This window comes from Oncorhynchus clarkii, chromosome 10 (genome assembly GCF_045791955.1).
Source record: "Oncorhynchus clarkii lewisi isolate Uvic-CL-2024 chromosome 10, UVic_Ocla_1.0, whole genome shotgun sequence".
In the NCBI taxonomy this organism is placed as follows: Eukaryota; Metazoa; Chordata; class Actinopteri; order Salmoniformes; family Salmonidae; genus Oncorhynchus; species Oncorhynchus clarkii.
The window spans coordinates 32,396,754-32,424,604 of record NC_092156.1 but is presented as its reverse complement, the minus strand read 5'-3'; the positions used below and the strand labels follow the sequence as shown (position 1 = coordinate 32,424,604).

Genomic DNA, 27,851 nt, shown 5'->3' with positions numbered 1-27,851 from the left:
TCCACTCCTCCACTCAGCGGGGATCATTTGCTCTTCCCTGACGTGCTGGAGCCCCCTGCCCCCCCCTCTGCCCTCTCACCCCTCTCCGACGTATCTGCTTTCTCTGAGCCTTCTCCCGTCTTCTTGGACCCATCTCCCTTCTCAGACCTCTCTTTCTCTGACCTCTCCTCCTCCTCCACTTCTCCTCCCATCTCAGACCTCTCTGACCTGGCGTCTGCGTCGCCCTCTGACTTCTCCTTCCTCTCCGAGCGGTCGGGATCTGTGGACGAGGTGGTGGGCTTGTCCCACTTGGCGATCTCCTCATGTTCAGTTATACTGGTGGTGATGTTAGTGACCCAAGCCTTCAGGTCCTCCTGCAAAAGTGCACCCAGATACATGATATTGTCAGGGTTTCCACAAAACCAAGAAGCAGGACCAGTAAGTTAACCAATCAAATGTGTTTTTTAAAGCCCTTTTTTACATCAGCAGTTGTCACAAAGTGCTTTACGGTTACCTGGCCTAGACCCCAAAGAACAAGCAAAGCCAAGCGAAAGCACAGTGGTCAGGAAAAACTCCCTAGAAGGAAAGAACCTACTGTAGGAAGAAACCTAGAGTGGAACTCTGCTCAGAGGGGTGGCCTATCTAGCTCTCTAATGGGAACAAAACATTGATGTTAAGACATTAAATGAAACGTTCAATTTCATCACAGGCATTCTTACCTCATCCTTTGCATGGAAAATATAGTCATTGCCATCATTTTTCCTGTTGGAGAAGAAAGGAGAGAGACATTGTTACTTGAAGTACCAAGAGTATCCTCTGGTCACTCAAATGTTTTACGGTGAAGAAAATTATTATATGCTAAAATAAGGAATAAGGTGGAGTAAAAAAATATCCTCTTCATCAAGCCATACTTGATAACGAAGACATTTTTCTTCTTCTTGTATCCTATGGTGCTATCACATATACAGACGCTCAGGTCGAGTGGGGTTTCTTCATTGTAAGGTGTGGTGGTGCTCTTGGCGTCCTTGTAGAAAGTGATCCCTCCCTTTGACAACACGCAATACAAATTCACCCAGGACTTACTGCAAAACAAGAACAGCTTGTTGGGCAACAGCTTATGCACGTTTCTACTTTCTTCCAAAGTGAACTCATAGTGTGTCAATATGTGTGTCATAGTGTGTCAATAGAGTACTGTATATACACATATTCTGTAGTGATCTAGCTACATTAACCTTTTAACTTTTGTCTGCGTGGTGTGTGGTGTGTGTAACTGTGAGTAGGTGGACGCCCACCTGCTGGGACTCTTCTGGTGCCCCTCAAAGTCGTGTTTGCGGTACAGGAAGCCTTCATTATGGGCAGTGTGTGAGGGTGGCAGAAGTTGTGCCGGGCTCTGGGCCGGAGCCGAGCGAGAGCGTCGCTTCTCCTCAGGCTCTTTGGGGCGGGGTCTCCTGCGGGGTTTGGGGCGGTCTCGGGCTCGCGGGCGCTCGTAGGTCACGGGTGCTGAGAGGCTGCTGGTGGGGCGGTACATCTCCCCTCGAGCCTGGAACAGACAGGAGAGAGGTATGTCATTCAGAAATCCAAAAAGCAGGCCTGTGTGGCCTAACAAACGATCTTCATTATACAAAAACAAAATACGAAATACTGTTAAATACTGTACATGTGAAATAACTTACTTGTGCTGCCTCTCTCTCCTGGGCCTGCTCCACAATCTCAGCCATGGTGGTGGCTCTCTTCTCTCTGCAATGACACAGTTTCTGCCATGAGTCACCCAAACGGGGAATATAATCAATACTCTACCTTCCAAATCAATGGTTTTGGATCATGGTGGACAGTGCTGACCAGACAAATTGTAATAACTGTTTTTGTAATGACCTTGTTAAATTTCCACAAACAAACAGCACTGTGAAGAACTGCTGAGGTTATGACCAGGCAGTCCTGGACTCACATTGAGCGCTTGTCGGAGCCTTCCTTGGCTGACTCCATGTCGCTGGAGTCGTCCTGCCTCGGTGTCCTCGCCTTCCCACTGCCCTCCTGCTCGCTGGACGACTGCCTCTCCAGGCGTCGCCTATAGCGCTCCTGGCGCACAATCATTGGCAGCTCGTTGAGGCGCGCCTGAATCTCCTGTTCGCTGGAGGTCTGGCGACCCAGCTTGTACTCCCTCTCCCGCCGCAGGTGGTCCATCTGGGGGTCGGAGCGGCTGCCGCGAGGGTCCCTCTGGAGCCTGCCGTGGAGGAGATCCAGGCCAGACTCTGGCCCGATCATGTCCACCATGGGGATGTCCCCAAACTGTTCCCTCTGCGCCCTGCTGGCCTCCAGGAGGGGGTTGACAGCTTTGTGCATGTGGTTGATCCTGGGCTGCATGCAGTCAGCTTTCAGATGCTGCCACGCATATGCCATTTTGGGGTCCATGACCCCACCACTTTGAGGCAGATAGCTAGAACTACCCATACCCCCAACACTTTGCGCAAGGTAGCCTGAACTACCCATACTCCCACTACCTTGGTGCTGTGCAAGGTAGCCAGTACTTCCCATACCCCCACTACTTTGATTTTTCCCAAGGTAGCCTGAGCTACCAATCCCAACACTGTTTTGATTTTGTGCAAGGTAGCCTGAGCTACCCATACCACCACTACTTTGATTTTGCGGCAAGTAGCCTGAACTACCTATACCCCCACTACTTTGATTTTGCGGCAGGTAGCCTGAACTACACATACCCCCACTACTTTGATTTTGCGGCAGGTAGCCTGGACTAACCATACCCCCACTACTTTGATTTTGAGGCAGGTAGCCTGGACTACACATACCCCCAACACTTTGATTTTTTGGCAGATAGCCTGGACTACCCATACCCCCACTACTTTGATTTTGTGGCAGGTAGCCTGGACTACCCATACCCCCACTACTTTGATTTTGTGGCAGGTAGCCTGGACTACCCATACTCCCACTACTTAGATTTTGCGGCAAGTAGCCTGGACTACCCATACTCCCACTGATTTGATTTTGAGGTAGGTAGCCTGGACCACACATACCCCCACTACTTTGGTTTTGAGGTAGGTAGCCTGGACTAACCATACCCCCACTGTTTTGATGGTTCAGTCCAAGGTAGCCAGAACTATCCACTGGCGGGGAGCCAGTCTGATGGTTGCCTCCAAGGTAACTAGAGCTGCTGTCCACTCCTCCACTGCCTGGATGGTTCAGTCCAGGGTAGTTGGAACTCTCCAATCCCCCGCTGCTGCTCTGATTGTCCAGTCCATGGTAACCAGAGCCATTTATGACAGGAGCATAGCTGACTATGGTAGAACCCAACCTTTGGGCTGCAGAGGAGGCAGAGGCAGACATCTCCAGACTGGTCTGCTTGGGCCTGGGCTCAATATGCACCTGGACCGTCTGTCTCAGCAGAGTTGAGGTAGCAAGAGGAATGGTCGGAGTGAGACAGGATGATGGGAACATCCTCCGACTGGAGAGTGGCATTGGGGAAGGCTTGCTGCTCTGTTCTTCTCTCAGCTTCTCTGCCTGAGAGGAGAGATTTAAGTGAACTGCAACCTCAAATGTAATAGTAAAACAACTAGCAAGTTTACTGCACATATACTGCAAAGACTTGTCTTATAAATTATTGAATCAAATATCTAATTAAACCCTTGTTTAACAAAATCCTAATGGATATGTTAGACAACAGTCATAAGTAAATACTTAAGTAGACTGTCTGTATCTATCTAAAGAAAGGCTTACATTGGAGAGCTGTCTCAGTGAGCTGAAACGCTCCTTCCAGGTGGCTGCAGCATTGCGGAAGGCCTCGTGGCGGAGGATGAGTTGCTCCACCTCATCAGTCTGGACCTGGGCGTCTCCTCCAGCCCCCCCAGCCACCCTAGAGGAGGAGCTGGAGCTAATCAGGGGCTCCTTGGCCTTCAGCCAGGCCTCCGCCTTCACCGTCTCCTGGGCATACTGGAACTGATCCTTCTCTGAAGGAAAGAAGACGAGATAGGCATGCTTAACCCCATATTCCTTATTATAACAAAGTCTTTGAACATTCACGAACCTCATATACTGTACACATTTATGCTGCATGGGCATGAATGGGTCTTCCATTGACATAAATTAATGATTTACATGAAAGTCTGAGTTTGGCGTGGTTATCTCAACTCTGAAAATGGCTAGGTCTTGTGTTGATGTTGTATCAGATGTATTTGATGGCTGTACTGTTCTGTAAAGTGTAACCTACACACTTATAAAATATGTTTCTTCAGGTCCCCTGTGGGACAGTTGAGCTAATGTAGGCTAATGCGATTAGCATGAGGTTGTAAGTAACAAGAACATTTCCCAGGACATAGACATATCTGATATAACTCCACTGTCCAATTTACAGTAGCTATTATAGTGAAATAATACCATGCTATTGTTTGAGGAGAGTGCACAGTTTTGAACATGAAAAGTTATTAATAAACAAATTAAGCACATTTGGGCAGTCTTGATACAACATTTTGAACAGAAATGCAATGGTTCATTGAATCAGTCTAAAACCTTGCACATACACTGCTAAATTGCACCTGGGCTGGAATAATACATTATGGCCTTTGGCTTGCATTTCAAAGATAACGGTACAAAAATATTGTTGGTTTTTTCTTTGTATTATCTTTTACAATATCTATTGTGTTATATTCTCCTACATTCCTGACACATTTTCACAACCTTCAAAGTGTTTATTTTTAAAATGCATATCCTTGCTTCAGGGCCTGAGCTTACAGGCAGTTAGATTTGGGCTTGTCATTTTAGGTGAAATTTTAAATAATAAAAAAGGGGCGGATCTATTTTAATGGTTCTATTTTGAACCATAATGACTCATCTTTTAGGGATAATTAAAATGTAGGGGCGGTGGCTCATTTGAATATTTTGGTGCTTTGTTTGCTCTAAACTCTTTCTGTGCAACCATGAGTGAGAATGTCATTCCAGTTTATCTAATCTGTTGCGTTATGTCATGTCTTACGTCAATGCTTGTTAAATATGACTATGGCCAGTTATGGTGTCTTGTGACTAAATCAGTGGTTCCTAATTCTTTCCTTAGGGTCCCCCAGCTGTTCTATAGCTAGCAAATGTGATTCAACTTGTTAATTAACACATTAATAATACCAATGGAATAGCACTGCTATTTGCAGAGTTAGCTCCAGGTAAATGCACTGATTATTTGTAAAACCTTAGGAAATGACCTTATGAGCATGGTTCTTTATAGAAACTTCAAAAAAATGTTCTATATAGCACCAAAAAGGGTCCATTATGGTAACAAGCCAAATAACCCGTATTTGGTACTATATATAACTATTTATTTTAGTGTGTAGTCTAGTCACGTTGAAACTATTGTTGAAGCCCACACACAAACATAAATATTCATAGTGAAAGCCATGTTGTTCACAAAAACTGTGCAGTGTGAAGATGCCTGCTCTGAGGCACAATCTAAAACCAGTACTCTCGAGCACAAGCCCTTCCATCCTTCCATATAAAGAATTCTGCAGTGCTGCCTGAAAGCTGTTTGTGCTCCCTCCACGGCGCCTGCCAGTGTAGTGAGTCACTCACTGCGCTGTAGCTTCTCCTGCTGTTTGTCCCATCTCTCAGAGAGATCCTTCTGCTTAGCCAGGAGCGCATCCAACTTCTCCTTTATCTGTGTCAAGAGGGAGAGAGAGACGGTGGGGAGCGTTCAAGATCACAACAAATGGAATGCAACGACAATATATTAAAACATTTGAAGTCAGTCTTGACAGGGAATTATATTCATCATCATGTGAGGTTTAAGTGATACACCTCCATTGAAGACAAACCTACACAATATTCATTGCTCTTTTCAGTTATTAATTTTTTGCAGTTTTGCAGCAGGTTTTAACTAACACAGCATGAGTGAATTGTGGTTTTGCTGCATACAGTGTGATGTGAAGTGTGGTTTTGCTGCCTAACCAGCTTGCACATTTGGTTCCTTGGAAGTTGTGGGAACGTATGATTTTAGTTTCACATTAGTTGTGGGAACGAAGCCATAAGTTTCCAGACCGGTAATACAGAATGCTTTTTAAACATTCTGAGAACAGAAGTGAACGTTTTGCCTGTTCTGGAAACATTTATGTTTAGGTTGCAGGGAGGTTCTGAAAATGTTTTACTTTAGTTCCTTAAGTTTTCCTGGGAGGTTATATTAACGCTTTGAGAACGTTTTTAATAACTTCCTTAAAACTTTCACTGAATGTTTTAATAAGACTTTTAATAACACTGCTAGCTTATTTTGGGTTAACATTTTTGAACTCCAAGCACAGATAAGACACATGGAAATTCATTTACTTATCCTTTAATCATGCGAACACATTTATTTTTTATTGTTCCACGGCATCAAGTGAGATTCAAACCAATAATCTTCTGTTCTCTATCCATGGAATTAGTTCATTGCGCCACCAGGATAGAGCTAGCATAACATGTTTTTTGTTGTTGTTATTATTGTTGTGTTTTACAGCCTTTTTCTTACAACTTTCATGATACACATTTGCGATCCAATTACTCCCCTAACCTGGACAACGCTGGGCCAAGTGTGCGCCGCCCTATTTGACTCCCGGTCATGGCCGGTTGTGACACAGCCTGGGATGCACAGCGATGTAGTGCCTTAGGCTACTGCACCACTTGGAAGGCTGTGCAATGTCTACTCAAACAGGGTGCAGCCAACACACCTGAACACACTTAATAAAGATGCACTATGGAGAAATCCGAAAAGTTACTGAAATTCCCACAAAAGAAAGTTGTTCTCTGAACTATTTGAGAACATTTCCAATGTCAAACCAGTTGGAGAACGTTCCATTACCAAACTGTAAATTAAATGTAACCATGTTTGAACTTTTAGGAAATATTCTGTTAAAATAATGAAATACCAAGAAAATATATATTTTTTGTCAAGTTCCTTAAATGTGCTGAGAATGTTCCAAAGCCAAGCAACTATCCTGCACCATTCCCTGAAAATTGTGGGATGGTTGCATGCAACAACAAAAAAACATAGGACAACCACGCTGTCACCAAGTTCTACGAAACATATGGTTCTCAGAACATCTTGTGCTAGGTGGGTACAGTACGTAATGAGGTTTTGATACATAAAGTGTGATGTGAAGTGTGGTTTGGATCCATACAGTGTGATGTGTGGTTTTGCTGCATACAGATTCAGTGTAATGTGGTTTTGCTGTATACTTATGTAGGTGAGGTTATATGTGATGCTGACCTCCTCGGAGGCTGGGTTGCCTGCGGCCAGCAGGATCTTTCCCAGCTCCACACATTGCTGTATTGTCTTCCTACGGCCATCCATCTTGGCTTTCAGCTCACCATGCTGTTTCATCATCACCTCTGCAGAAGACGAGTCCCTGGCGGAAGCCACCCCATAGGACAGCGTCAGACAGGAGGAAAGCACAAAATGCAAATGTCAGAAAAGAAGAGTGAAGAGAAAATTACCATTTTCCCTATATTATACTTTCCAGTATGGTTCTAGCAACTGTAGATACATACTGTAACCAGGCCTGCAAAGTACAGGTCGGCTCAGCTCAGCTAGTGTGAAAAGAGTATGTGTGAAATGTTAGCCAGGTGCTTGACTAGTGAGTTCTGACAAACCAGCTAAAGAAAGTAGAGTTAAGTATGTGATGTATCCTTAAATATAAATGAGGACTACTTAAATATTCTAAACAAAAACAACATCTATTTCCCTAATTTCCCACAACCAAATTAAACTGAATGGCAGATATTAAAAGAAATTAGGTCAAGGTGACAAAGCATTTTATTTTTAAACAAAGTACAGCTTTATTGCATAACATGAATGGGTCTATCTACAGTATGTGCAAGCCAAGAAGGTATTAGCTCAACTAGGGGTGCCTGAAAAGGTTACTAAAATAGAAGATAACATATACTGAACAAAATATATAAAAAGCAACATGTAAAGTTTTGGTCCCATGTTTCATGAGCTGAAATAAAAGATGCCAGAAATGTACCATATGAACAAAAAGCTTATTTTTGTGCACAAATGTGTTTATGTCCCTGTTAGTGAGCATTTCTCCTTTGCCAAGATAATCCATCCACCTGACAGCTGTGGCATATCAAGAAGCTGATTAAACAGCATGATCATTACAGAAGTGCACCTTGTGCTGGGGACAATAAAAGTCCACTCTAAAATGTACAGTTTTATCACACAACACAATGCCAGAGATGTCTCAAGTTTTGAGGGAGCGTGCAATTGGCATGCTGACTGCAGGAATGTCCACCAGAGCTGTGCCAGATAATTTCACGTCCATTTCTCTACTATAAGCCGCCTCCAATGTAATTTTTGAGAATTTGGCAGTACGTCCAACTGGCCTCCCAAACACAGTCCATGTGTAACCACACCAGCCCAGGACCTCCACATCCGGCTTCCTCACCTGCGGGATGGTCTGAGACCAGCCACCCGGAGAGCTGAGGAGTATATCTGTCTGTAATAAAGCCCTTTGCGGGGAAAAACTAATTCTGATTGGCTGGGCCTGGCTCCAAAGTGGTTGGGCCTATGCCCTCTTAGGCACAACCATGGCTGCGCCCAAGCCTAGTCATGTGAAATCCATAGATTAGTGCCAAATTAATTTTTTTCAATTGACTGATTTCCTTATATGAACTGTAACTCGTTAAAATTTTTGCTTGTTGCTTTTATATTTTTGTTTGGTATATACATTACAGATGCATTTCCTTTTTATCCTTAAACTAAGAAGAGCCGATTTATCAAGTCAAGTATCAGAGTTATGAGATTATCAAAATGGCTGACAATTAGCATTTAGTTCAGGTTAGGAGACTTTCCATTACTTACCTGGGGTCGTCCCCTCCAATCTGTCCCATGATGCCCTCCATCCACATGAGCTGCTCGCGCACCACCGAGAAGAACTGCACCTTGTCTGTCACCGAGGTGACCTGCACACGACTGGCCTCACAGGAAACCAGTAACTCCTTCCATGCTGACATCACTTCCTGCTCTTTGCTCATGATGGCCTCAGCCTTCTCTCCGGCATAGATGGTCCTCAGCTGGGCCGCATTTTCCTGCAGCTGCCTTACCTGGAATACACCATAGGACATGCCTCTGTCATTTCAAATCATCAACTAATCATGGTTTGTCTTCAGTTTAGAATACAACCAGGTTAATCAGGTGTGCTAGCTAGGGTTGAGGCAAAAGTATGACTCCAGTCATACGGTACACAATATCTTTCATCTTTGCCACTGTGTCCATATTGGTATTCTATTTACTGCGCTATGTATCTTGGGGTTAACATCTGTAACATCATCATGCCCTCCAGGAGCATTGCTTATTTGAGTGAATGGTGTTAGAGGAGAGCCAAAGTGCATTGACGGTCCTCTAAGGTCAGAGGGGGACATTTCACCAAATCACCTCGTCTACACTCACTTGTGAACCCCAGGAAGAGTAGCTGCTGCTATCACAACAGCTAATGGTGATCCTAATCAAATACCAATACCTGTGAGACGAGCAGCTGGAGGGCGTGCTCGAAGGAGAGCATGAGCCTCTGCAGGGTGGCAGGGTTGGCGATGCTGGCTTGGCACGCCCTCACCTCTGGCAACTGCCTCATCTTCCCCGCAGTCTGAGCCAAGACCTGCAGCACAGCACAACACAGGACAGACACAAATACAACACCCGGGATATTCACAAATCTAAGTGTCTACACTGTCTACCAGCACCTCCAACCACTATCATGTTTGATGTAATCTAATATACAGTGCCTTGCGAAAGTATTCGGCCCCCTTGAACTTTGCGACCTTTTGCCACATTTCAGGCTTCAAACATAAAGATATAAAACTGTATTTTTTTGTGAAGAATCAACAACAAGTGGGACACAATCATGAAGTGGAACGACATTTATTGGATATTTCAAACATTTTTAACAAATCAAAAACTGAAAAATTGGGCGTGCAAAATTATTCAGCCCCTTTACTTTCAGTGCAGCAAACTCTCTCCAGAAGTTCAGTGAGGATCTCTGAATGATCCAATGTTGACCTAAATGACTAATGATGATAAATACAATCCACCTGTGTGTAATCAAGTCTCCGTATAAATGCACCTGCACTGTGATAGTCTCAGAGGTCCGTTAAAAGCGCAGAGAGCATCATGAAGAACAAGGAACATACCAGGCAGGTCCGAGATACTGTTGTGAAGAAGTTTAAAGCCGGATTTGGATACAAAAATATTTCCCAAGCTTTAAACATCCCAAGGAGCACTGTGCAAGCGATAATATTGAAATGGAAGGAGTATCAGACCACTGCAAATCTACCAAGACCTGGCCGTCCCTCTAAACCTTCAGCTCATACAAGGAGAAGACTGATCAGAGATGCAGCCAAGAGGCCCATGATCACTCTGGATGAACTGCAGAGATCTACAGCTGAGGTGGGAGACTCTGTCCATAGGACAACAATCAGTCGTATATTGCACAAATCTGGCCTTTATGGAAGAGTGGCAAGAAGAAAGCCATTTCTTAAAGATATCCATAAAAAGTGTAGGTTAAAGTTTGCCACAAGCCACCTGGGAGACACACCAAACGTGGAAGAAGGTGCTCTGGTCAAATGAAACCAAAATTGAACTTTTTGGCAACAATGCAAAACGTTATGTTTGGCGTAAAAGCAACACACCATCCCCACTGTCAAACATGGTGGTGGCAGCATCATGGTTTGGGCCTGCTTTTCTTCAGCAGGGACAGGGAAGATGGTTAAAATTGATGGGAAGATGGATGGAGCCAAATACAGGACCATTCTGGAAGAAAACCTGATGGAGTCTGCAAAAGACCTGAGACTGGGACGGAGATTTGTCTTCCAACAAGACAATGATCCAAAACATAAAGCAAAATCTACAATGGAATGGTTCAAAAATAAACATATCCAGGTGTTAGAATGGCCAAGTCAAAGTCCAGACCTGAATCCAATCGAGAATCTGTGGAAAGAACTGAAAACTGCTGTTCACAAATGCTCTCCATCCAACCTCACTGAGCTCGAGCTGTTTTGCAAGGAGGAATGGGAAAAAATGTCAGTCTCTCGATGTGCAAAACTGATAGAGACATACCCCAAGCGACTTACAGCTGTAATCGCAGTAAAAGGTGGCGCTACAAAGTATTAACTTAAGGGGGCTGAATAATTTTGCACGCCCAATTTTTCAGTTTTTGATTTGTTAAAAAAGTTTGAAATATCCAATAAATGTCGTTCCACTTCATGATTGTGTCCCACTTGTTGTTGATTCTTCACAAAAATATACAGTTTTATATCTTTATGTTTGAAGCCTGAAATGTGGCAAAAGGTCGCAAAGTTCAAGGGGGCCGAATACTTTCGCAAGGCACTGTATATCCAGCCGAACCGTACTAGTGTTTCTCCCACCATTGTACAGGCAGGTCAGGTCTCCCTACCTAGCTATGTTTCCCTCTGCTTATTGAAAATAATCTTGGGGAACCTAGAAAATAATATTGGAGAAACACTGAGCTGTACCTCTTTGCAGTCGGTGAAGAACTTGTGCAGCTGGTGTGATGCTGCCAGCATCTGTCTTCGGGTCTCCATGAGCTCCAGTAGGTCGGCCCATGACTCGTTCAGTCCGTCCTTCCACTCAGCTATGGTGGCCGCGTCCGTGTGGCCACAGTCTATCATCTCATTCACCATCTTATTCACCTGCTCCATCCTCTGCTGGCCTATGCTGTTGGTCTCTGAGCAGAACTTGGTGAATTTTTCCTGTAGCATCTGTGAGAGAGAGAGGCCAGAATAAGCTTGGGACCAGAGTTATAGAGGTCAGGTATCATATTTCACATTTCCATTTCATTTGTCATTTCTATTGCACTTTATTCTGTGTCATTCAGTTGTGTTTTCATGGTGCATTTTGCTGAAACACTCAAATACTCACAACAATTATGTTTACTGAATAAACACATGACAATGTAATTCGCCATGGACTGATTGTGACCATCCATCGTCAATTGATTGATTGATTAATTGCCTGATTGATTGATAGACTGACCGTGACATGCTCCAGGTCTTGACCCAGCTCAGTGGAGCTGGCAACGGCCTCCCTCTCAGTGATCCACTTCTCTAACTCCTCCACCTCTCTGTTGAGCTGGTACATCCAGTACTGCTGCTCCAGCTTGGTCTTCCTGTGCTCCACCATGTCCTTCAGAGACACATACAGACGGTCTATGTGGGACTGCTGCTTGGTGATCCCCTCACTGTCAAAGAGAGAGAGGGGGGATATTGAGAGGGAAACTGACACAGTAGACAGTAAAATAACGGATCATTCACTGAAATGTAGTAGCCGATACAAACTGAGGCCGTTTTATTTTCTGTGTGGTCTATAGTAAAATTCCACCAGTGAATTAGCTGTTGTTTGTGGGTATGAGTTGGAGTATCATTGAAGGATGTGTTTAGATGTAGTTTGAGCCTGGGTGTGACTGTCAGTGTGTCTGCCCGTGCCTATCGGGGTGCCCCAGCTCCAGCTGTCGCTGACACTGCTGGGAGAGCATGCCCACTGTCTCAGCGTAGTTCTCCACTGTCGCCTCCAAGGCCAGGTGCTCCTTCAGCAGCTGCAGGGTGCTCTCCTCGTCCTACACAACAGTGACCTCATATTAGGGACAAAATCCAAACCATCAACCAGACATGTACATTTTTTGTAAAAAAAAAAAAACAGGCACATTAGGCAAATCATGGTAAAGGTCCTCCGGGAGCACTGTGGACTACTAACCAACGGGCCAGTCTCATACCCACCCTGCCAGTTCAATCTCATGATACCATGCCTCCCATGCGTACCGTGCCCTTCTCCTCATTGATGAGGTGCAGTTTCTGGCCTGCCAGCCAGGACTCCACCTTGGCTGCCTCGCTGTAGTACTGCTGGGCCAGCAGCACCACATCCAGCATCACAGACCTCCTCTCCGCCTCCAGCCTCAGCACCTCCCACACCTGACGCACATGCCCCGCCCCCTCACGCACAAAGTCAACCTCAGGGGTCCGCAGAGAGGCGATGATCCCCGCCCGGTCCAACACCTCCTCCACCCGTGCTTGGCGCCCCTGCAGATCCCTCTGCAGTGTCTGACGGGCCAATAAGAACCAGGGGTCATGTTTAGCTGGGTAGAAATGCCTCAAAACAGAGTGAAATTGGGAGGCATTATCTGAATTTGTCCAATAAGAGCTCACATTTTCGATTTCCTTTCTAAAAATGTATGGCGGTGTGTCCTGTTGTGTGGGGACTGTAGTTAGGTCTGAGATGAGCAGGGATAGTCATTGAGTTTATACTGTGCTATGAAGAGATAGTGTTGTGTGCTCATATAGAGGTCATCTGTCTCTCACCTGGTTGATCTTGACATGCTGCTGAACACTCTGCAGGTTGTTGCCGTAATCCTTAGAGGAGGCCAGAGGAAGCCGCTCCTGGATCCACAGCTATAACAAATCAGCAAATTGTGGTCAGAGACCGTCTGTACATACCTATCTCATTGAGAGGAGACCCTGATGGTTTAATTGATAAAGGATGGGAGACAGCGTCAACCTTTGACCACAGAACATAATAACTATTTAGAAAAGCATATTAGAGACCTTAAGAGGCTATAGGACAGAAAATAACAGAATAGATGGAGAGAGGGAGCGAGGGAAATATGCCACGGAGAGAGAGAAGTATATTTTGCATGTGGAGGCGTCACCGGCTGGAGCGCCCTTATGTACAGTACCAGTCAAACGTTTAGACACACCTACTCATTCAAGGGTTTTTCTTTATTTTTTACATTGTAGAATAATAATGAAGACATCAAAACTATGAAATAACACATATGGAATCATGTAGTAACCAAAAAAGTGTTCAAATCAAAATATATTGTATATTTGAGATTCTTCATATTTGAGATTCTTCAAAGTAGCCACTCTTTGCCTTGATGACAGCTTTGCACACTCTTGGCATTCTCTCAACCAGCTTCACCTGGAATGCTTTTCCAACAGTCTTGAAGGAGTTCCCACATATGCTGGGCACTTGTTGTCTGCTTTTCCTTCACTCTTTGGTCAAACTCATCCCAAACCATCTCAATTGGGTTGAGATGAGCTGTTCTTGCCATAATATGGACTGGATATTTTACCACATAGGGCTATCTTTTGTATACCACCCCTGCCTTGTCACAACACAACTGATTTGCTCAAACACATTTAGAAGGAAATAAATTCCACAAATTAACTTTTAACAAGACACACCTGTTAATTTAAATGTATTCCAGGTGACTACCTCATGAAGATGGTTGAGAGAATGCCAAGAGTGTGCAAAGCTGTCATCAAGGCAAAGGGTGGCTACTTTGAAGAATCTCAAACATAAAATATGCTTTGATTTGTTTAACACATTTTTGGTTACTACATGATTCCATATGTGTTATTTCATAGTTTTGATGTCTTCACTATTATTCTACAAAGTAGAAAATAGTAAAAAATTAAAGAAAAACCCTTGAATGAGTAGGTGTGTCCAAACTTTTGACTCGTACAGAATGCATTTAAAAAATTGTCAAATAACTTAAATCAAATCAATCAACATAGGGAAAGAAAGGCTAGAGGCACCAGGGAGTAATGAAGTGTGTCAGTCACTCACTATCTCTTCCTCCAGGTCCTGAGCGACCTGGTGCATCTCTTTGGAGGCCAGCAGGATGCGTCGTCTCTCCTTCAGGGGCTCGATGAGGCGCACGATGCGGGTCTCCACTACGGCTGGCTGCTCGCCCCCTTCTCCCTCGCCACCCTTCACCAGGCTGCCTCGCTGGGGGAGGCACACCCCCTGGAGGGATCCTAGTTCCCCATCGTCCTTGTACAAGTTCCCCATCTGAGACTGAGGGAGGCCAGCCAGGGGGAAAGAGGAGGTCACGATAGGAATAGATGATGAGAGACTGATGCCCAAACACACAGCACATGGGCTTGAACAGCACTTTGAGCTATTTTCTTGTGTGTGTTGTGCTTCAATGTAATGCATTGTAATGGATTAGCTGGCTTTAAGAACAAACTATGCGGTGCATTCTTTCATGTCGACAACCAGCCTAGTGACTGATGGCAGGGAACTTGGCATGTAAAAGTCAACAACAGCGGCTTCTATAGCATTAACAGACATTTGGATTGGAAATATTACATGAATTAATATAAAATGAGTTCAAATGTGTTGTCACAAAATAACTGCCATAGCAAAAATCATGAAAAGCAACCTATAACAGTAAATAGACACCTGAAATTTCTGCAGCTGCTCGTTGAAGGTGGGTAGGTGATGAGCCTGCTCCAGCTGGGGGGGCTGTTTCTCCAGGCCAGAGAGCTGGTGGTCCAGGTCTGAGTAGCTCTTCACCACCGGCTCTGGCTTGTTGTTCTCAAACAGAGCCCGGGCCTTGGCCTTGGTGGTGCTCTCCAGGTCCGTCCAGCACTCCCTGATCTCCTCCAGCTTCTGCTGCACCACCGAACGCAGCTCCGGCTTCTCATCGATCAGCTCCTGGCCCTCCTGAAGGCACATAGAGGGGAAGAGGAGAGAGAACAGTGGTTACATATTTACCCTACCAAAGTTATTTTCTTAGTTTAGCTCATCCTAAGTATGGCCACTTACATGGCCAACAATTTATTTAATTTGTATATAGTTAAATATAAGTTGAGGAAGTTCAGGTGACATGCTGTATTATCATATACCATTGTCGTAACTGTAAAGCTGCTCTGCTGCTGATACTGTGATAAACTCAAACTCATACGTTAAATCAAGCAATGAACAGTGATATTTCTCAACTGAGAGATGTAATGCTTCCCTCCAACATGTACAGTAGTATAATGTCAGCTTTCCCTTGGAGGGATGTTACTCACTAGCTGTGCTGATTGTTTCCTCATTTAGTACAGTATGCTGAAAAAGCTCTCAAATACAGGCTACACAATCTCCATACAATATGACTATTTTGATCAGTTCTTACTAACAAAGCAAAGTGTGAAATGTGCAAGATGACTGCAGCAGATTGAAGACAATGTTTCATGTCTCTCTGCCTATGCATAAGTGACTTGACCGTCCGTCATATCAAACTAATGTTTGTCATGGCCATTTCATTTGTTTTACTTAACCTTCATTTAACTAGGCTTGTCAGTTAAGAACAAATTCTTATTTTACAATGACGGCCTACCCCGGCCAAACCCTCTTCTAACCCGGACGACACTGGGCCAATTGTGCGTTGCCCTATGGGACTCCCGATCATGGCCGGTTGTGATTCAGCCTGGGCTTGAACCAGGGTCTGTAGTGAAACCTTTAGCACTGAGATGAAGTGCCTTAGACCGCTGCGTCACTCGGGAGCAGAGGTTGCACAAAGCTAGGACAATTTTTGCAATCAGGCTGATTTCAGGTTGCTTTCACATGAATTCCATGGAAATCATCTGTGTCTACACACAAATCAACAGTGCCTCAATAAAAGGCTAGGGGTCCCAGAGATCCAAAGCATCATCTTTTGAAGACACCACAGAAAACCACAGCACTGTCTCTGTTTAAAGGTCATGACTCCTAACTAAAAGGCTGTTTCGGGAAAGGAAGACAAACACCCTTTGATTGACCACCAATGTTGTGTCCCCAAATGTCCCATATTCTTTTGTTCAAACTCTGGGCTATAACAAGTGTGTGGTTCATTTCTGATCTTCGTCTCTGAATCCATGTTAACTCATGAGCAAAGCCACAATAGCCCTGGTAATGCCAAAAGGCTGGTGCCTTGAATGGCTTTAACGCGCACAGAGACAGGTGTGTAACAAAACCTAGCCCCGGGCTGACCTAAAAAAAATAATGCATGGAAAGCCCTAATACACCCCTGGTCTGTCTGTCTAAGCACAACAGTTCCCTGCATTCACTCGAGGGTTTCTTCTTCTAAATCTTGGGCTTTGTGCATGATGTGAGCTGTACGAGGAGATAGATGTGGAGAGAGAGAGATCAAAGCTTTTCCTTCTCTGTCTGTCTGTCTGTCTGTCTGTCTGTCTGTCTGTCTGTCTGTCTATATATATACACACACACACACACACACACACATCATATATATATGAGGCTCTCTGTGGCTCCACTCCAGCTCTCCTGAAATAGATTCTGCATTGCACAGTCTCCTCCCATGCTCCGACTGAGAGGAACAGGAGGTGTTTCCTATGACAAGCGTTCATATCAGACGTTTCCTCATCATCTATAGTATCAAGGACCACTGAATGTCAGTCAGCCGTATGGAGCCAGAGGAAATTGTGCAGTAATAATGACATACAGTCCTGTACTGTATACACACATAGTAAACCTTCATAACCATAAGTGCAGTAGAGACCTGCTTAGTGCAATGTTAGTTTTCAAGAAGAGAGCCTGAATAAAATTGGTCCTTTATTCTAAATACCCTGCTAAATTAAAATAACGGGTGTGGCTATCAACTATACCTTGCAGGGACATACATAATAACCCAGAATATAACATATTTCATCCTGTAAATATTGCTGTATGTTTCTCTCCTATATCTTTCCCAGAGATAGCTGGACCTATCCTTTGGCTTTCATAATGCAGTGCTGCATTCCTCCTCTTGGCACCGTCTCTATGCTTAACTGCTGCCAGCGCTCTATCCCTCGCTCTCTCTCTCCCACTCCCTCCCTCTCTCTCTCTTTTTCTCTGCCACTCTCTCCTCCTCGCATAATGCAGAGCCAGCAGAAAGCAGGCTAGATCTCTCTCCTCTCCCTTGGCTTCACTGACACACAGGGAGAGAGAAGGAAGAAGAGAAATCAGTGTGGGGGGAGGAGAGGAGATGGAGAGGAGAAAGGAGAAAGGAGGACATAGAGAAAGAAGAAAAGAGGAGAGGGAGGTATGAGTGAGAGGAGAAAGAGGAAGAGAAAAGGAGAGGGGGGATGTGCAGGGCACACACACCTATGTAAATACATTGTATACTGAGAAGCACAATAACAAACACATATGCACACATATTCATAAAATACACAGACATAAAATACTGTACAAACACTCATGCACAATACAGTGCATTCGGAAAGTATTCAGACCACTGGACTTTTTCAACATTTTGTTACGTAACAGCCTTATTCTAAAATTGCTTAAATTGTTTCTTTCCCCTCATCAATCTACACACAATACCCCACAATGACAAAGTAAAAACAGGTTTCTAGAAATTTTTGCAAATGTACACCCCCCCCCCCCCCCCCCCCCCCCCCCTGAAAAATTGCATTTACATAAGTATTCAGACCCTTTACTCAGTACTTTGTTGAAGCACCTTTGGAAGCGATTACAGCCTCGAGTCTTCTTGGGTATGATGCTACAAGCTTGGCAAACCTGTATTTGGGGAATTTCTCCCATTCTTCTCTGCAGATCCTCTCAAGCTCTGTCAGGTTGGATGGAGACAGCTATTTTCAGGTCTCTTCAGAGATGTTCGATCGGATTCAAGTCCGGGCTCTGGCTTGGCTACTCAAGGACATTCACAGACTTGTCCCGAAGCCACTCCTATGTTGTCTTGGCTGTGTGCTTAGGGTCGTTGTTCTGTTGGAAGGTGAACCTTTGCCCCAGTCTGAGGTCCTGAGTACTCTGGAGCAGGTTTTCATCAAGGATCTATTTGTACTTAACTCTGTTCATCTTTCCCTCGATCCCGACTAGTATCCCAGTCTCTGCCGCTGAAAAACACCCCCACAGCATAATGCTGCCGCCACCATGCTTCACCGTAGGAATGGTGTCAGGTTTCATCCAGAAGTGATGCTTGGCATTCAAGCCAAACATTTCAATCTTGGTTTCATCAGACCAGTAAATCTTGCTTCTCGCGGTCTGAGAGTCCTTTCGGTGCCTTTTGGCAAACTCCAAGCAGGCTGTCATTTGCCTTTTACTGAGGAGTAGCATCTGTCTGGCCACTCTACCATAAAGGCCTGATTGGTGGAGTGCTGCAGAGATGTCCTTCTGGAAGGTTCTCCGAACTCTACAGAGGAACTCTGGAGCTCTGTCAGAGTGGCCATCAGGTTTTTGGTCACGTTCCTGACCAAGGCCCTTCTCCCCCGATTGCTCTGTATAGCCGTGCGGCCACCTCAAGGAAGAGTCTTGGCAGTTCCAAACTATGATGGAGGCCACTATGTTCTTGGGGACCTTTAATGCAGCAGAAATGTTTTAGTACCCTTCCCCAGATCTATGGAGTATTGTATCCATTTTAGAGTAAGACAGTAACGTAACAAAATGTGGAAAAAGTCAAGGGGTCTGAATACTTTCAGAATGCACCGTACGTGTAGCCTATGAAAATCATTAGGCACTCACACTCTCTCAAACATGGCATTCACATGGATACACACACTCGTGCATGCGCACACATACAGACACACACCCACAATGCCATCAGAGGCCTGGTTAGAATCATTTGCTGTTAATTACCCTATTGGCAGGTATATTGTGACGCTAAACTAATCCATGACATCACCATAACGATACTTTACATACAGCTAGCTAGGTGCAGCTACATGGTTTCTCAAGTGGGTGTGCAGATACATTCTAGCTACTACTCTGGGCAACCAAAACAACGTGTGACTGACGCAGTTCTAGATTCTGACTAAAAGGCTAGTGCATGGTTAATTTTTCGCTGGCAAAACCAACACCTTAAAAACAGCAACAACAGACCTCAACTATTATATGTTCACCAGACCGAATCCAAGGACATCAACTGGATGTGATGTGATCCTGTCGTATGCTTTTGTTTGACAGTATCAAGTGTTCCAGAGGGATAGGTGTTTTTGTGTTTACACAGTGTTTTTCTATGTTTACAGAGCATTTGGCATTGGCAAAGCATTGCCACAAGGTCAGCCTTAAGTAAACCCCAGAGTCCTCTCTTTGTTACAGACAAGCATCCCCACGGGACTGAAGAGGCCTCTACTGAGACAGCCCCAATTCAGAGCTCTGAGCTCAGGCCCAGTCCCAGCTCAGAGCTCCAAGCTGGGACTCAGGCCCATCTGCTGAGTAAGTACTGAGGGAGAGCAGAGGAATTGGCCCGGGGCGGGAACCCTTCCAAAAGGACAGAGAGTTCTCAAATCGCAGCAGAACGCAGCATAATCTTTTCTCCCCGGTCTCTCAGGTAACGAGAGAGGGAGAGGAGGAAGGATAGGTGGGGGCCGATTAAGTGATGTTCTCGAGAGTAGCAAGACACGAGGGTCTCTGAAACACATCTTGCGTGGGGCTAGCATAGACATAGAGCCCTTGAGAAACCCCGCTAGTCAGCCTTGTGGATACAGTCACCACAGACAGAGCAGACATCTTCTGTGTCCATTCTTTTAATGTACTTTTGTACTGTATCTATCTGGTATCTGGTATGAAAGGTTATACAAATACGCTGATGATTCTGAAGCAGAGCAGGTATCCTTTTTCATTCCGTTTTCACTTTGAGCTAGCTGTCATTCTAGCTCAAGCGAGGGTCTCTTTGTGACACCAGTAGACATTTCACAGCCATTTGTAGATGTACTGTATGTACATAATGAACAATGCATACTCAATAGTAAGATGCTTTTATCCAAGATATCTATCACAGGTATTAAATGTATGTCACTAACATCGAATACTGATTATGACTGAGCTATTTTATGCATGTACATATTATACTGTATCTACTCTACCAACAGACACAACAGCACCATGTACATCCTCACTCCTAAAAATCAACCATTTGAGAACCTGCTCCAATCCTTACTCTACAAGGCAAATAGGTTTGTCTGTTTTCCAAATATATGTATATCTAAACGATCCATGACCTTGTGTCCTACTGAACATGGCCCTGGTCTTTCCAAAGATGTCTCAGTGTTGGAGAGATCGTGATTTACCAATGTTTGGTACTGCTGCTCTCTGACTACTTTTATTACTAGTTGGATTGATCGGTTATTTCATGCACTTATTATAATATAATCCAATTTCATTTTACAGCCACATCAAGAATAAACAAAGACATATGCTTATAAAAAGGCCTACTACCTGGACCCTCTAGAAAACCCATTTGCCTTTGACTGCAGGGCAGAACATTGAGCATCATTGAGCAGCATCAGGCTCATGAAGGGGGGCATACTATTGCATCGTACACTGCATGACACATTTCATGCATGGACAAGCAAGATGGCCATGTGAGCATTCAGATACGTATGGTATGGTGAGAGGCTCTCAAATCCTCAATAAGACATTCATTCATCACCTCACGTTTAATCTCTGCTATAACATATAACCTCTCAGTAATAATAAATATTTAATATATATATATACAGTGCCTTGCGAAAGTATTCGGCCCCCTTGAACTTTGCGACCTTTTGCCACATTTCAGGCTTCAAACATAAAGATATAAAACTGTATTTTTTTGTGAAGAATCAACAACAAGTGGGACACAATCATGAAGTGGAACGACATTTATTGGATATTTCAAACTTTTTTAACAAATCAAAAACTGAAAAATTGGGCGTGCAAAATTATTCAGCCCCCTTAAGTTAATACTTTGTAGCGCCACCTTTTGCTGCGATTACAGCTGTAAGTCGCTTGGGGTACGTCTCTATCGGTTTTGCACATCGAGAGACTGAAATTTTTTCTCATTCCTCCTTGCAAAACAGCTTGAGCTCAGTGAGGTTGGATGGAGAGCATTTGTGAACAGCAGTTTTCAGTTCTTTCCACAGATTCTCGATTGGATTCAGGTCTGGACTTTGATTTGGCCATTCTAACACCTGGATATGTTTATTTTTGAACCATTCCATTGTAGATTTTGCTTTATGTTTTGGATCATTGTCTTGTTGGAAGACAAATCTCCGTCCCAGTCTCAGGTCTTTTGCAGACTCCATCAGGTTTTCTTCCAGAATGGTCCTGTATTTGGCTCCATCCATCTTCCCATCAATTTTAACCATCTTCCCTGTCCCTGCTGAAGAAAAGCAGGCCCAAACCATGATGCTGCCACCACCATGTTTGACAGTGGGGATGGTGTGTGTTCAGGGTGATGAGCTGTGTTGCTTTTACGCCAAACATAACGTTTTGCATTGTTGCCAAAAAGTTCAATTTTGGTTTCATCTGACCAGAGCACCTTCTTCCACATGTTTGGTGTGTCTCCCAGGTGGCTTGTGGCAAACTTTAAACGACACTTTTTATGGATATCTTTAAGAAATGGCTTTCTTCTTGCCACTCTTCCATAAAAGCCAGATTTGTGCAATATACGACTGATTGTTGTCCTATGGACAGAGTCTCCCACCTCAGCTGTAGATCTCTGCAGTTCATCCAGAGTGATCATGGGCCTCTTGGCTGCATCTCTGATCAGTCTTCTCCTTGTATGAGCTGAAAGTTTAGAGGGAAGGCCAGGTCTTGGTAGATTTGCAGTGGTCTGATACTCCTTCCATTTCAATATTATCGCTTGCACAGTGCTCCTTGGGATGTTTAAAGCTTGGGAAATCTTTTTGTATCCAAATCCGGCTTTAAACTTCTTCACAACAGTATCTCGGACCTGCCTGGTGTGTTCCTTGTTCTTCATGATGCTCTCTGCGCTTTTGACAGACCTCTGAGACTATCACAGTGCAGGTGCATTTATACGGAGACTTGATTACACACAGGTGGATTGTATTTATCATCATTAGTCATTTAGGTCAACATTGGATCATTCAGAGATCCTCACTGAACTTCTGGAGAGAGTTTGCTGCACTGAAAGTAAAGGGGCTGAATAATTTTGCACGCCCAATTTTTCAGTTTTTGATTTGTTAAAAAAGTTTGAAATATCCAATAAATGTCGTTCCACTTCATGATTGTGTCCCGCTTGTTGTTGATTCTTCACAAAAAAATACAGTTTTATATCTTTATGTTTGAAGCCTGAAATGTGGCAAAAGGTCGCAAAGTTCAAGGGGGCCGAATACTTTCGCAAGGCACTGTATATAATATATATACATAATTATATATAATATATAATTTTGATTTACACTACCGGTCAAAAGTTTTAGAACACCTACTCATTCAATCTTATAATAATAGTGAAGATATCAAAACTATGAAATAACACATATGGAATCATCTACTAACCAAAAAAGTGTTAAACAAATATTTGAGATTCTTCAAATAGCCACCCTTTGCCTTGATGACAGCTTTGCACACTCTTGGCATTCTCTCAACCAAGCTTCACCTGGAATGCTTTTCCAACAGTCTTGAATGAGTTCCCACATATGCTGAGCACTTGTTGGCTGCTTTTCCTTCACTCTGCGGTCCGACTCATCCCAAACCATCTGAGGATTGTGGAGGCCAGGTCATCTGATGCAGCACTCCATCAGTTTCCTTCTTGGTAAAATAGCCCTTACACAGTCTGGAGGTGTGTTGGGTCATTGTCCTGTTGAAAAACAAATGAGAGTCGCACTAAGCCCAAACCCGATGGGATGGCGTATCGCTGCAGAATGCTGTGGTAGCCATGCTGGTTAAGTGTGCCTTGAATTCTAAAAAAAATCACAGACAGTGTCACCAGAAAAGCACCCCCACACCATAACACCTCCTCCTCCATACTTCACGGTGGGAAATACACATGCAGAGATCACCAGTTCACCCACACCGCATCTCACAAAGACGCAGTGGTTGGAACCAAAAATCTCAAATTTGGACTCCAGACCAAAGGACAGATTTCCACCCGTCTAATGTTCATTGCTCGTGTTTCTTGGCCCAAGCAAGCTCTTCTTATTATTGGTGTCCTTTAGTGGCGGTTTCTTTACAGCAATTCGACCATGAAGGCCTGATTCACACAGTCTCCTCTGAACAGTTGTTGAGATGTGTCTGTTACTTGAACTCTGTGAAGCATTTATTTGGGCTGCAATCTGAGGAGCAGTTAACTCTAATGAACTTATCCTCTGCAGCAGAGGTAACTCTGGGTTTTCCTTTCCTGTGGCGGTCCTCATGAGAGCCAGTTTCATCATAGTGCTTGATGGTTTTTGCGACTGCACTTGAAGAAATGTTCAAAGTTCTTGACATTTTCTGTATTGACTGACCTTCATGTCTTAAAGTAATGATGGACTGTCGTTTCTCTTAGCACATTTGAGCTGTTCTTGCCGTAATATGGACTTGGTCTTTTATGTTCTGTATACCAGCTCTACCTTGTCACAACACAACAGATTGGCTCAAACGCATCAAGAAGTAAAGAAATTCCACAAATCAACTTTTAAGAAGGCACACCTGTTAATTGAAATGCATTCCAGGTGACTCCCTCATGAAGCTGGTTGAGAGAATGCCAAGCATGTGCAAAGCTGTCATCAAGGCAAATTGTGGCTGTTTGAAGAATCTCAAATATAAAATATATTTTTATTTGTTTAACACTTTCTTGGTTATTACATGATTCCATATGTGTTATTTCATAGTTTTGATGTCTTCAACATTATTCTACAATGTAGAAAATTGTAAAAATAAAGACAAAACCTTGAATGAGTAGGTGTGTCCAAACCTTTGACTGGTACTGTAGATAACATTTGTTATCAATATTCCCTTTTGATATAAAACTTCTGCATTGGGATATATATCAACAAAGTCATTTTCATAAATTAGAGGTGTTTCAGTTTATCATGCCATAATACTCTATGAAATGTGAGAGCAAAAAGATAAATACCTTGCTTATGAGCTCGATGAAAAAATCATTTCAGTAAACTGCTACAATAACAAAACAGATTTACCGGAATGAATTAAATAATTGAAATGAAATCCATTGAAATGTCAATCGTGAAGGTATTCCAAATGAGGTTAAAATCACGTTCTTGCAGGAAAGCACAGGACATTGCAAAAGTCTTAGAAAATTAAAAAAGGTAAGAGTGCCCGGAAATGCATGAAAATAGCATACACTTTGATACAATTTTAAGGCTAAGACATCCAGCAGACATTTAAGGCTTTCAAAATGGTGTTACCCACAATAATTAGTTAGCTAGTTAGCTAGGTCCTATGTTGTTTTCACATCCAATCTATTTTTATTTCATTTTTTTATTTTACCTTTATTTTAGCAAGGAGTCACCATTGAGACAAGCGTCTCTTTTTGAAGGGAGCCCTGAATATACAATTTCGTGAAACAAAAAAAATGAATACAAATTGCACTGACAAACATAGGAATCTCCAGAGTTAACCAACCCTATGAACGAGTTTGATAACTTGTCATTTTAAATCTTAATAGTGAAGTTAGGTAAGTCGGAAGCTTGTGGAGCAGGGCTTTGTAAACAAAAAGAGCGTAATGATGTGCTCTACGTGACTTCAAAGAGGTCCAACCAACCTTTTGGTAAAGAATACAGTGATGAGTAATAAAACTGTCTCCTGTGATAAAACAAAGGGCACTATGAGAAACGGCATCCAGGGGTTTAAGAGCAGAGGCAGTTGCACTTTGATAAATAGTATCACCCTCATCAAGAACAGGTAGATAGGTTCACTGCACAATCTGCTTCCTGCTGACTAGAGAGAGACAAGATCTGTTTAGTAAAAAAAAGGCCCACTTTAAATTTTAGTTTCTTAACAAGCTCATCTGTATGTTTTTTTAAACAATAAGTCATTGTCAATCCAAATACCAAGTTATTTGTATGCAGTGACTTGTTCGATTACATTTATCTCTTGATATGCCTAAATAAACAATAGTGGTCAAAAGAGCATTCAAAAGGGCATGTGGGCTAGATAAGCTAATTCTCACAGTATAGCCTGGCCCTAAATTGACTTACTTGGGGTGAAGACTTTTACAAAATAAATGTTTCTACATACAGTAGACCTTTTCCTGGAATGGGTAGACTTATTCTAAATCGAGCCTAGTCCCTGTAGATCTGAATGGATTGTGTATGGCAATATTATGTCAATTGCCTCACCTGGCCTTCTGATTGGCTGAGTGCCTTAGGTTTATGGGCTAGGGGTTGATGTGGAATTCCGAGTTAAATCAACTAATTAAAACGTGGAGCACCCACATGAGCCTCCCACCAGGCTTCTCTGCAGCAGTGTGGTTGAAGAACACTTGGATCGGGGTCAGTAGGGCATACAGTAACACCAAGGCTTGTTCTTATTGGACAAGTTCAAGTAGTACCTCCCAGTTTCGAAAATATTCTCTCTATTGAACCCAACCCAGGTATGGGTTGTCTTCACTGATAAAACAGCACCAGAGAACTGGGATGTCAGCATTTACTGTAGGCCTCTCTAGTTACCATACAAACAATTGCATGTTGGACAGTACTACGCTATTAATACAGGCTTGTTGGGATATTCATAAAATAAGGCCAAGAATGGATTGTATGTTGACAATAGCACACAGGTTTGATAGATTGCCCACTAACTGTCATGATGTTCACGTTTCATACAATTATTGATAATACATATTTTGAGGAAGAAGCACACTGGTAAAATATAATCCAATGTTAGTATGTAGCTATAGCATGGGCCGATGAAAAGGCAATGGGAAAAATACATTGCCCAGGGTTTACTGCTTCAGTTATGCAGAAAGCATAACAACAATGATTCCACATGTATAACCTTGAACTTGAAATTCAGGATGTCCTTAAGAGAAGCATATAACAATATTTGCTTACAGTTTACTCATGGCTGAGTAATCGGAGTAATGACAACCCCCCCCCCCCCAATATGCCTAGTGTGTCTTGCCGCCGTGACCATCCCTTTTACACACGCACGCACGCACGCACACACACACACACACACACACACTATCCTCCCCAAGCACAAACCCTCTCTCAATAATGTGCTCACACTACCCTCCCCCTGCACCTTCCACTCACCTGATCTGTCTGACCTTCGCCCACCTCCCTTTCCCCTCTCCATTCACCTGTTCTCTCTGACTTCCCCCCACCAGCCTCTCCACTCACCTGCTCTCTCTGAACTCCCCCCACCAGCCTCTCCACTCACCTGCTCTCACTGACTTCCCACCACCACCCTCTCCATTCACCTGCTCTCTCTGACCTCCTCCCACCAGCCTCTCCACTCACCTGCTCTCTCTGACCTCCTCCCACCACCCTCTCCATTCACCTGCTCTCTCTGACCTCCCCCCACCACCCTCTCCCCTCCCCTCTCCATCCACCTGCTCTCTCTGACCTCCTCCCCCACCACCCTATCCCCTGCACTCTCCATTCACCTGCTCTCTCTGACCTCCTCCCCCACCACCCTATCCCCTGCACTCTCCATTCACCTGCTCTCTCTGACCTCCTCCCCCACCACCCTATCCCCTGCACTCTCCATTCACCTGCTCTCTCTGACCTCCCCCCACCACCTTCTCCCCTGCCCTTTCCACTCACCTGCTCTATCTTGGCCAGCCATTCTTTGTTGCGGGCCAGCTCGGCCATGAAGGCCTGGTGCTTCAGCCACTTCCTGTGAAGCTTCTGGGCCTCATCCCGCGCCGTGTCTCGTCCCGCACCCATAAGCATCTTTTCCTTTACCTGCTGTCCCCAATCACTCAGCTAGGGGAGACAAAAATAGCCACCATCAGGGGCCCGAGCCTGAGCCAGCCCCTCTTCCTCTCTTCTCTCCTCCTTTCCCACAGGACGTCCTGCCTATCTGCGTGGCTCCTCTACGCCAGAGACACCCACTCCACTCTGTAGGGTCCCGGGTACCTTCACTGTCACAACCCACCCCAACCCAGCCCCCTCCAGACGCCCTTTCTGGAGAAAAAAAATAAAGATAAGCACCTCAGCAGCAGCAGTAATGGTAGCTCAAGCCCTTCCGATTCGCTCGCCCCTGGGTCCTCATGCCATACTACTTCACGGCTCCTGCAGTCCTTCCTGGTGCTGCAGTGCCTGCTAGCCGGTCTCAGAGAAGGCAAAAACAACCAAGCAAATACAGGAAAAGAGCCAACAACCCAACAGAGCCGACAAAGAGCGTCACAAACATCCAACACTCCTTTTTCGTTTTTGGGGGATGTTTTTTCTTTCCTTGTCTC

At 44.1% G+C, this 27,851-nt stretch overlaps 1 protein-coding gene across 1 annotated transcript; it reads right to left on the bottom strand.

The window, feature by feature from the left end:
• Nucleotides 1-23: 23 nt before the first annotated feature.
• LOC139419210 (spectrin beta chain, non-erythrocytic 4-like) lies at nucleotides 24-27,339 on the bottom strand. The gene is made up of 19 exons (XM_071169191.1): nucleotides 27,211-27,339; nucleotides 15,200-15,463; nucleotides 14,582-14,812; nucleotides 13,312-13,401; nucleotides 12,775-13,053; nucleotides 12,442-12,572; nucleotides 11,993-12,197; nucleotides 11,473-11,718; nucleotides 9,465-9,599; nucleotides 8,807-9,048; nucleotides 7,211-7,349; nucleotides 5,545-5,629; nucleotides 3,709-3,938; nucleotides 1,925-3,492; nucleotides 1,653-1,716; nucleotides 1,272-1,519; nucleotides 891-1,061; nucleotides 699-741; nucleotides 24-353 (listed from the first exon to the last, which is right to left on the bottom strand). The coding sequence occupies exons 1-19, from the start codon at nucleotides 27,337-27,339 to the stop codon at nucleotides 24-26; spliced, it is 4,830 nt and encodes a 1,609-aa protein (XP_071025292.1).
• Nucleotides 27,340-27,851: the final 512 nt, after the last annotated feature.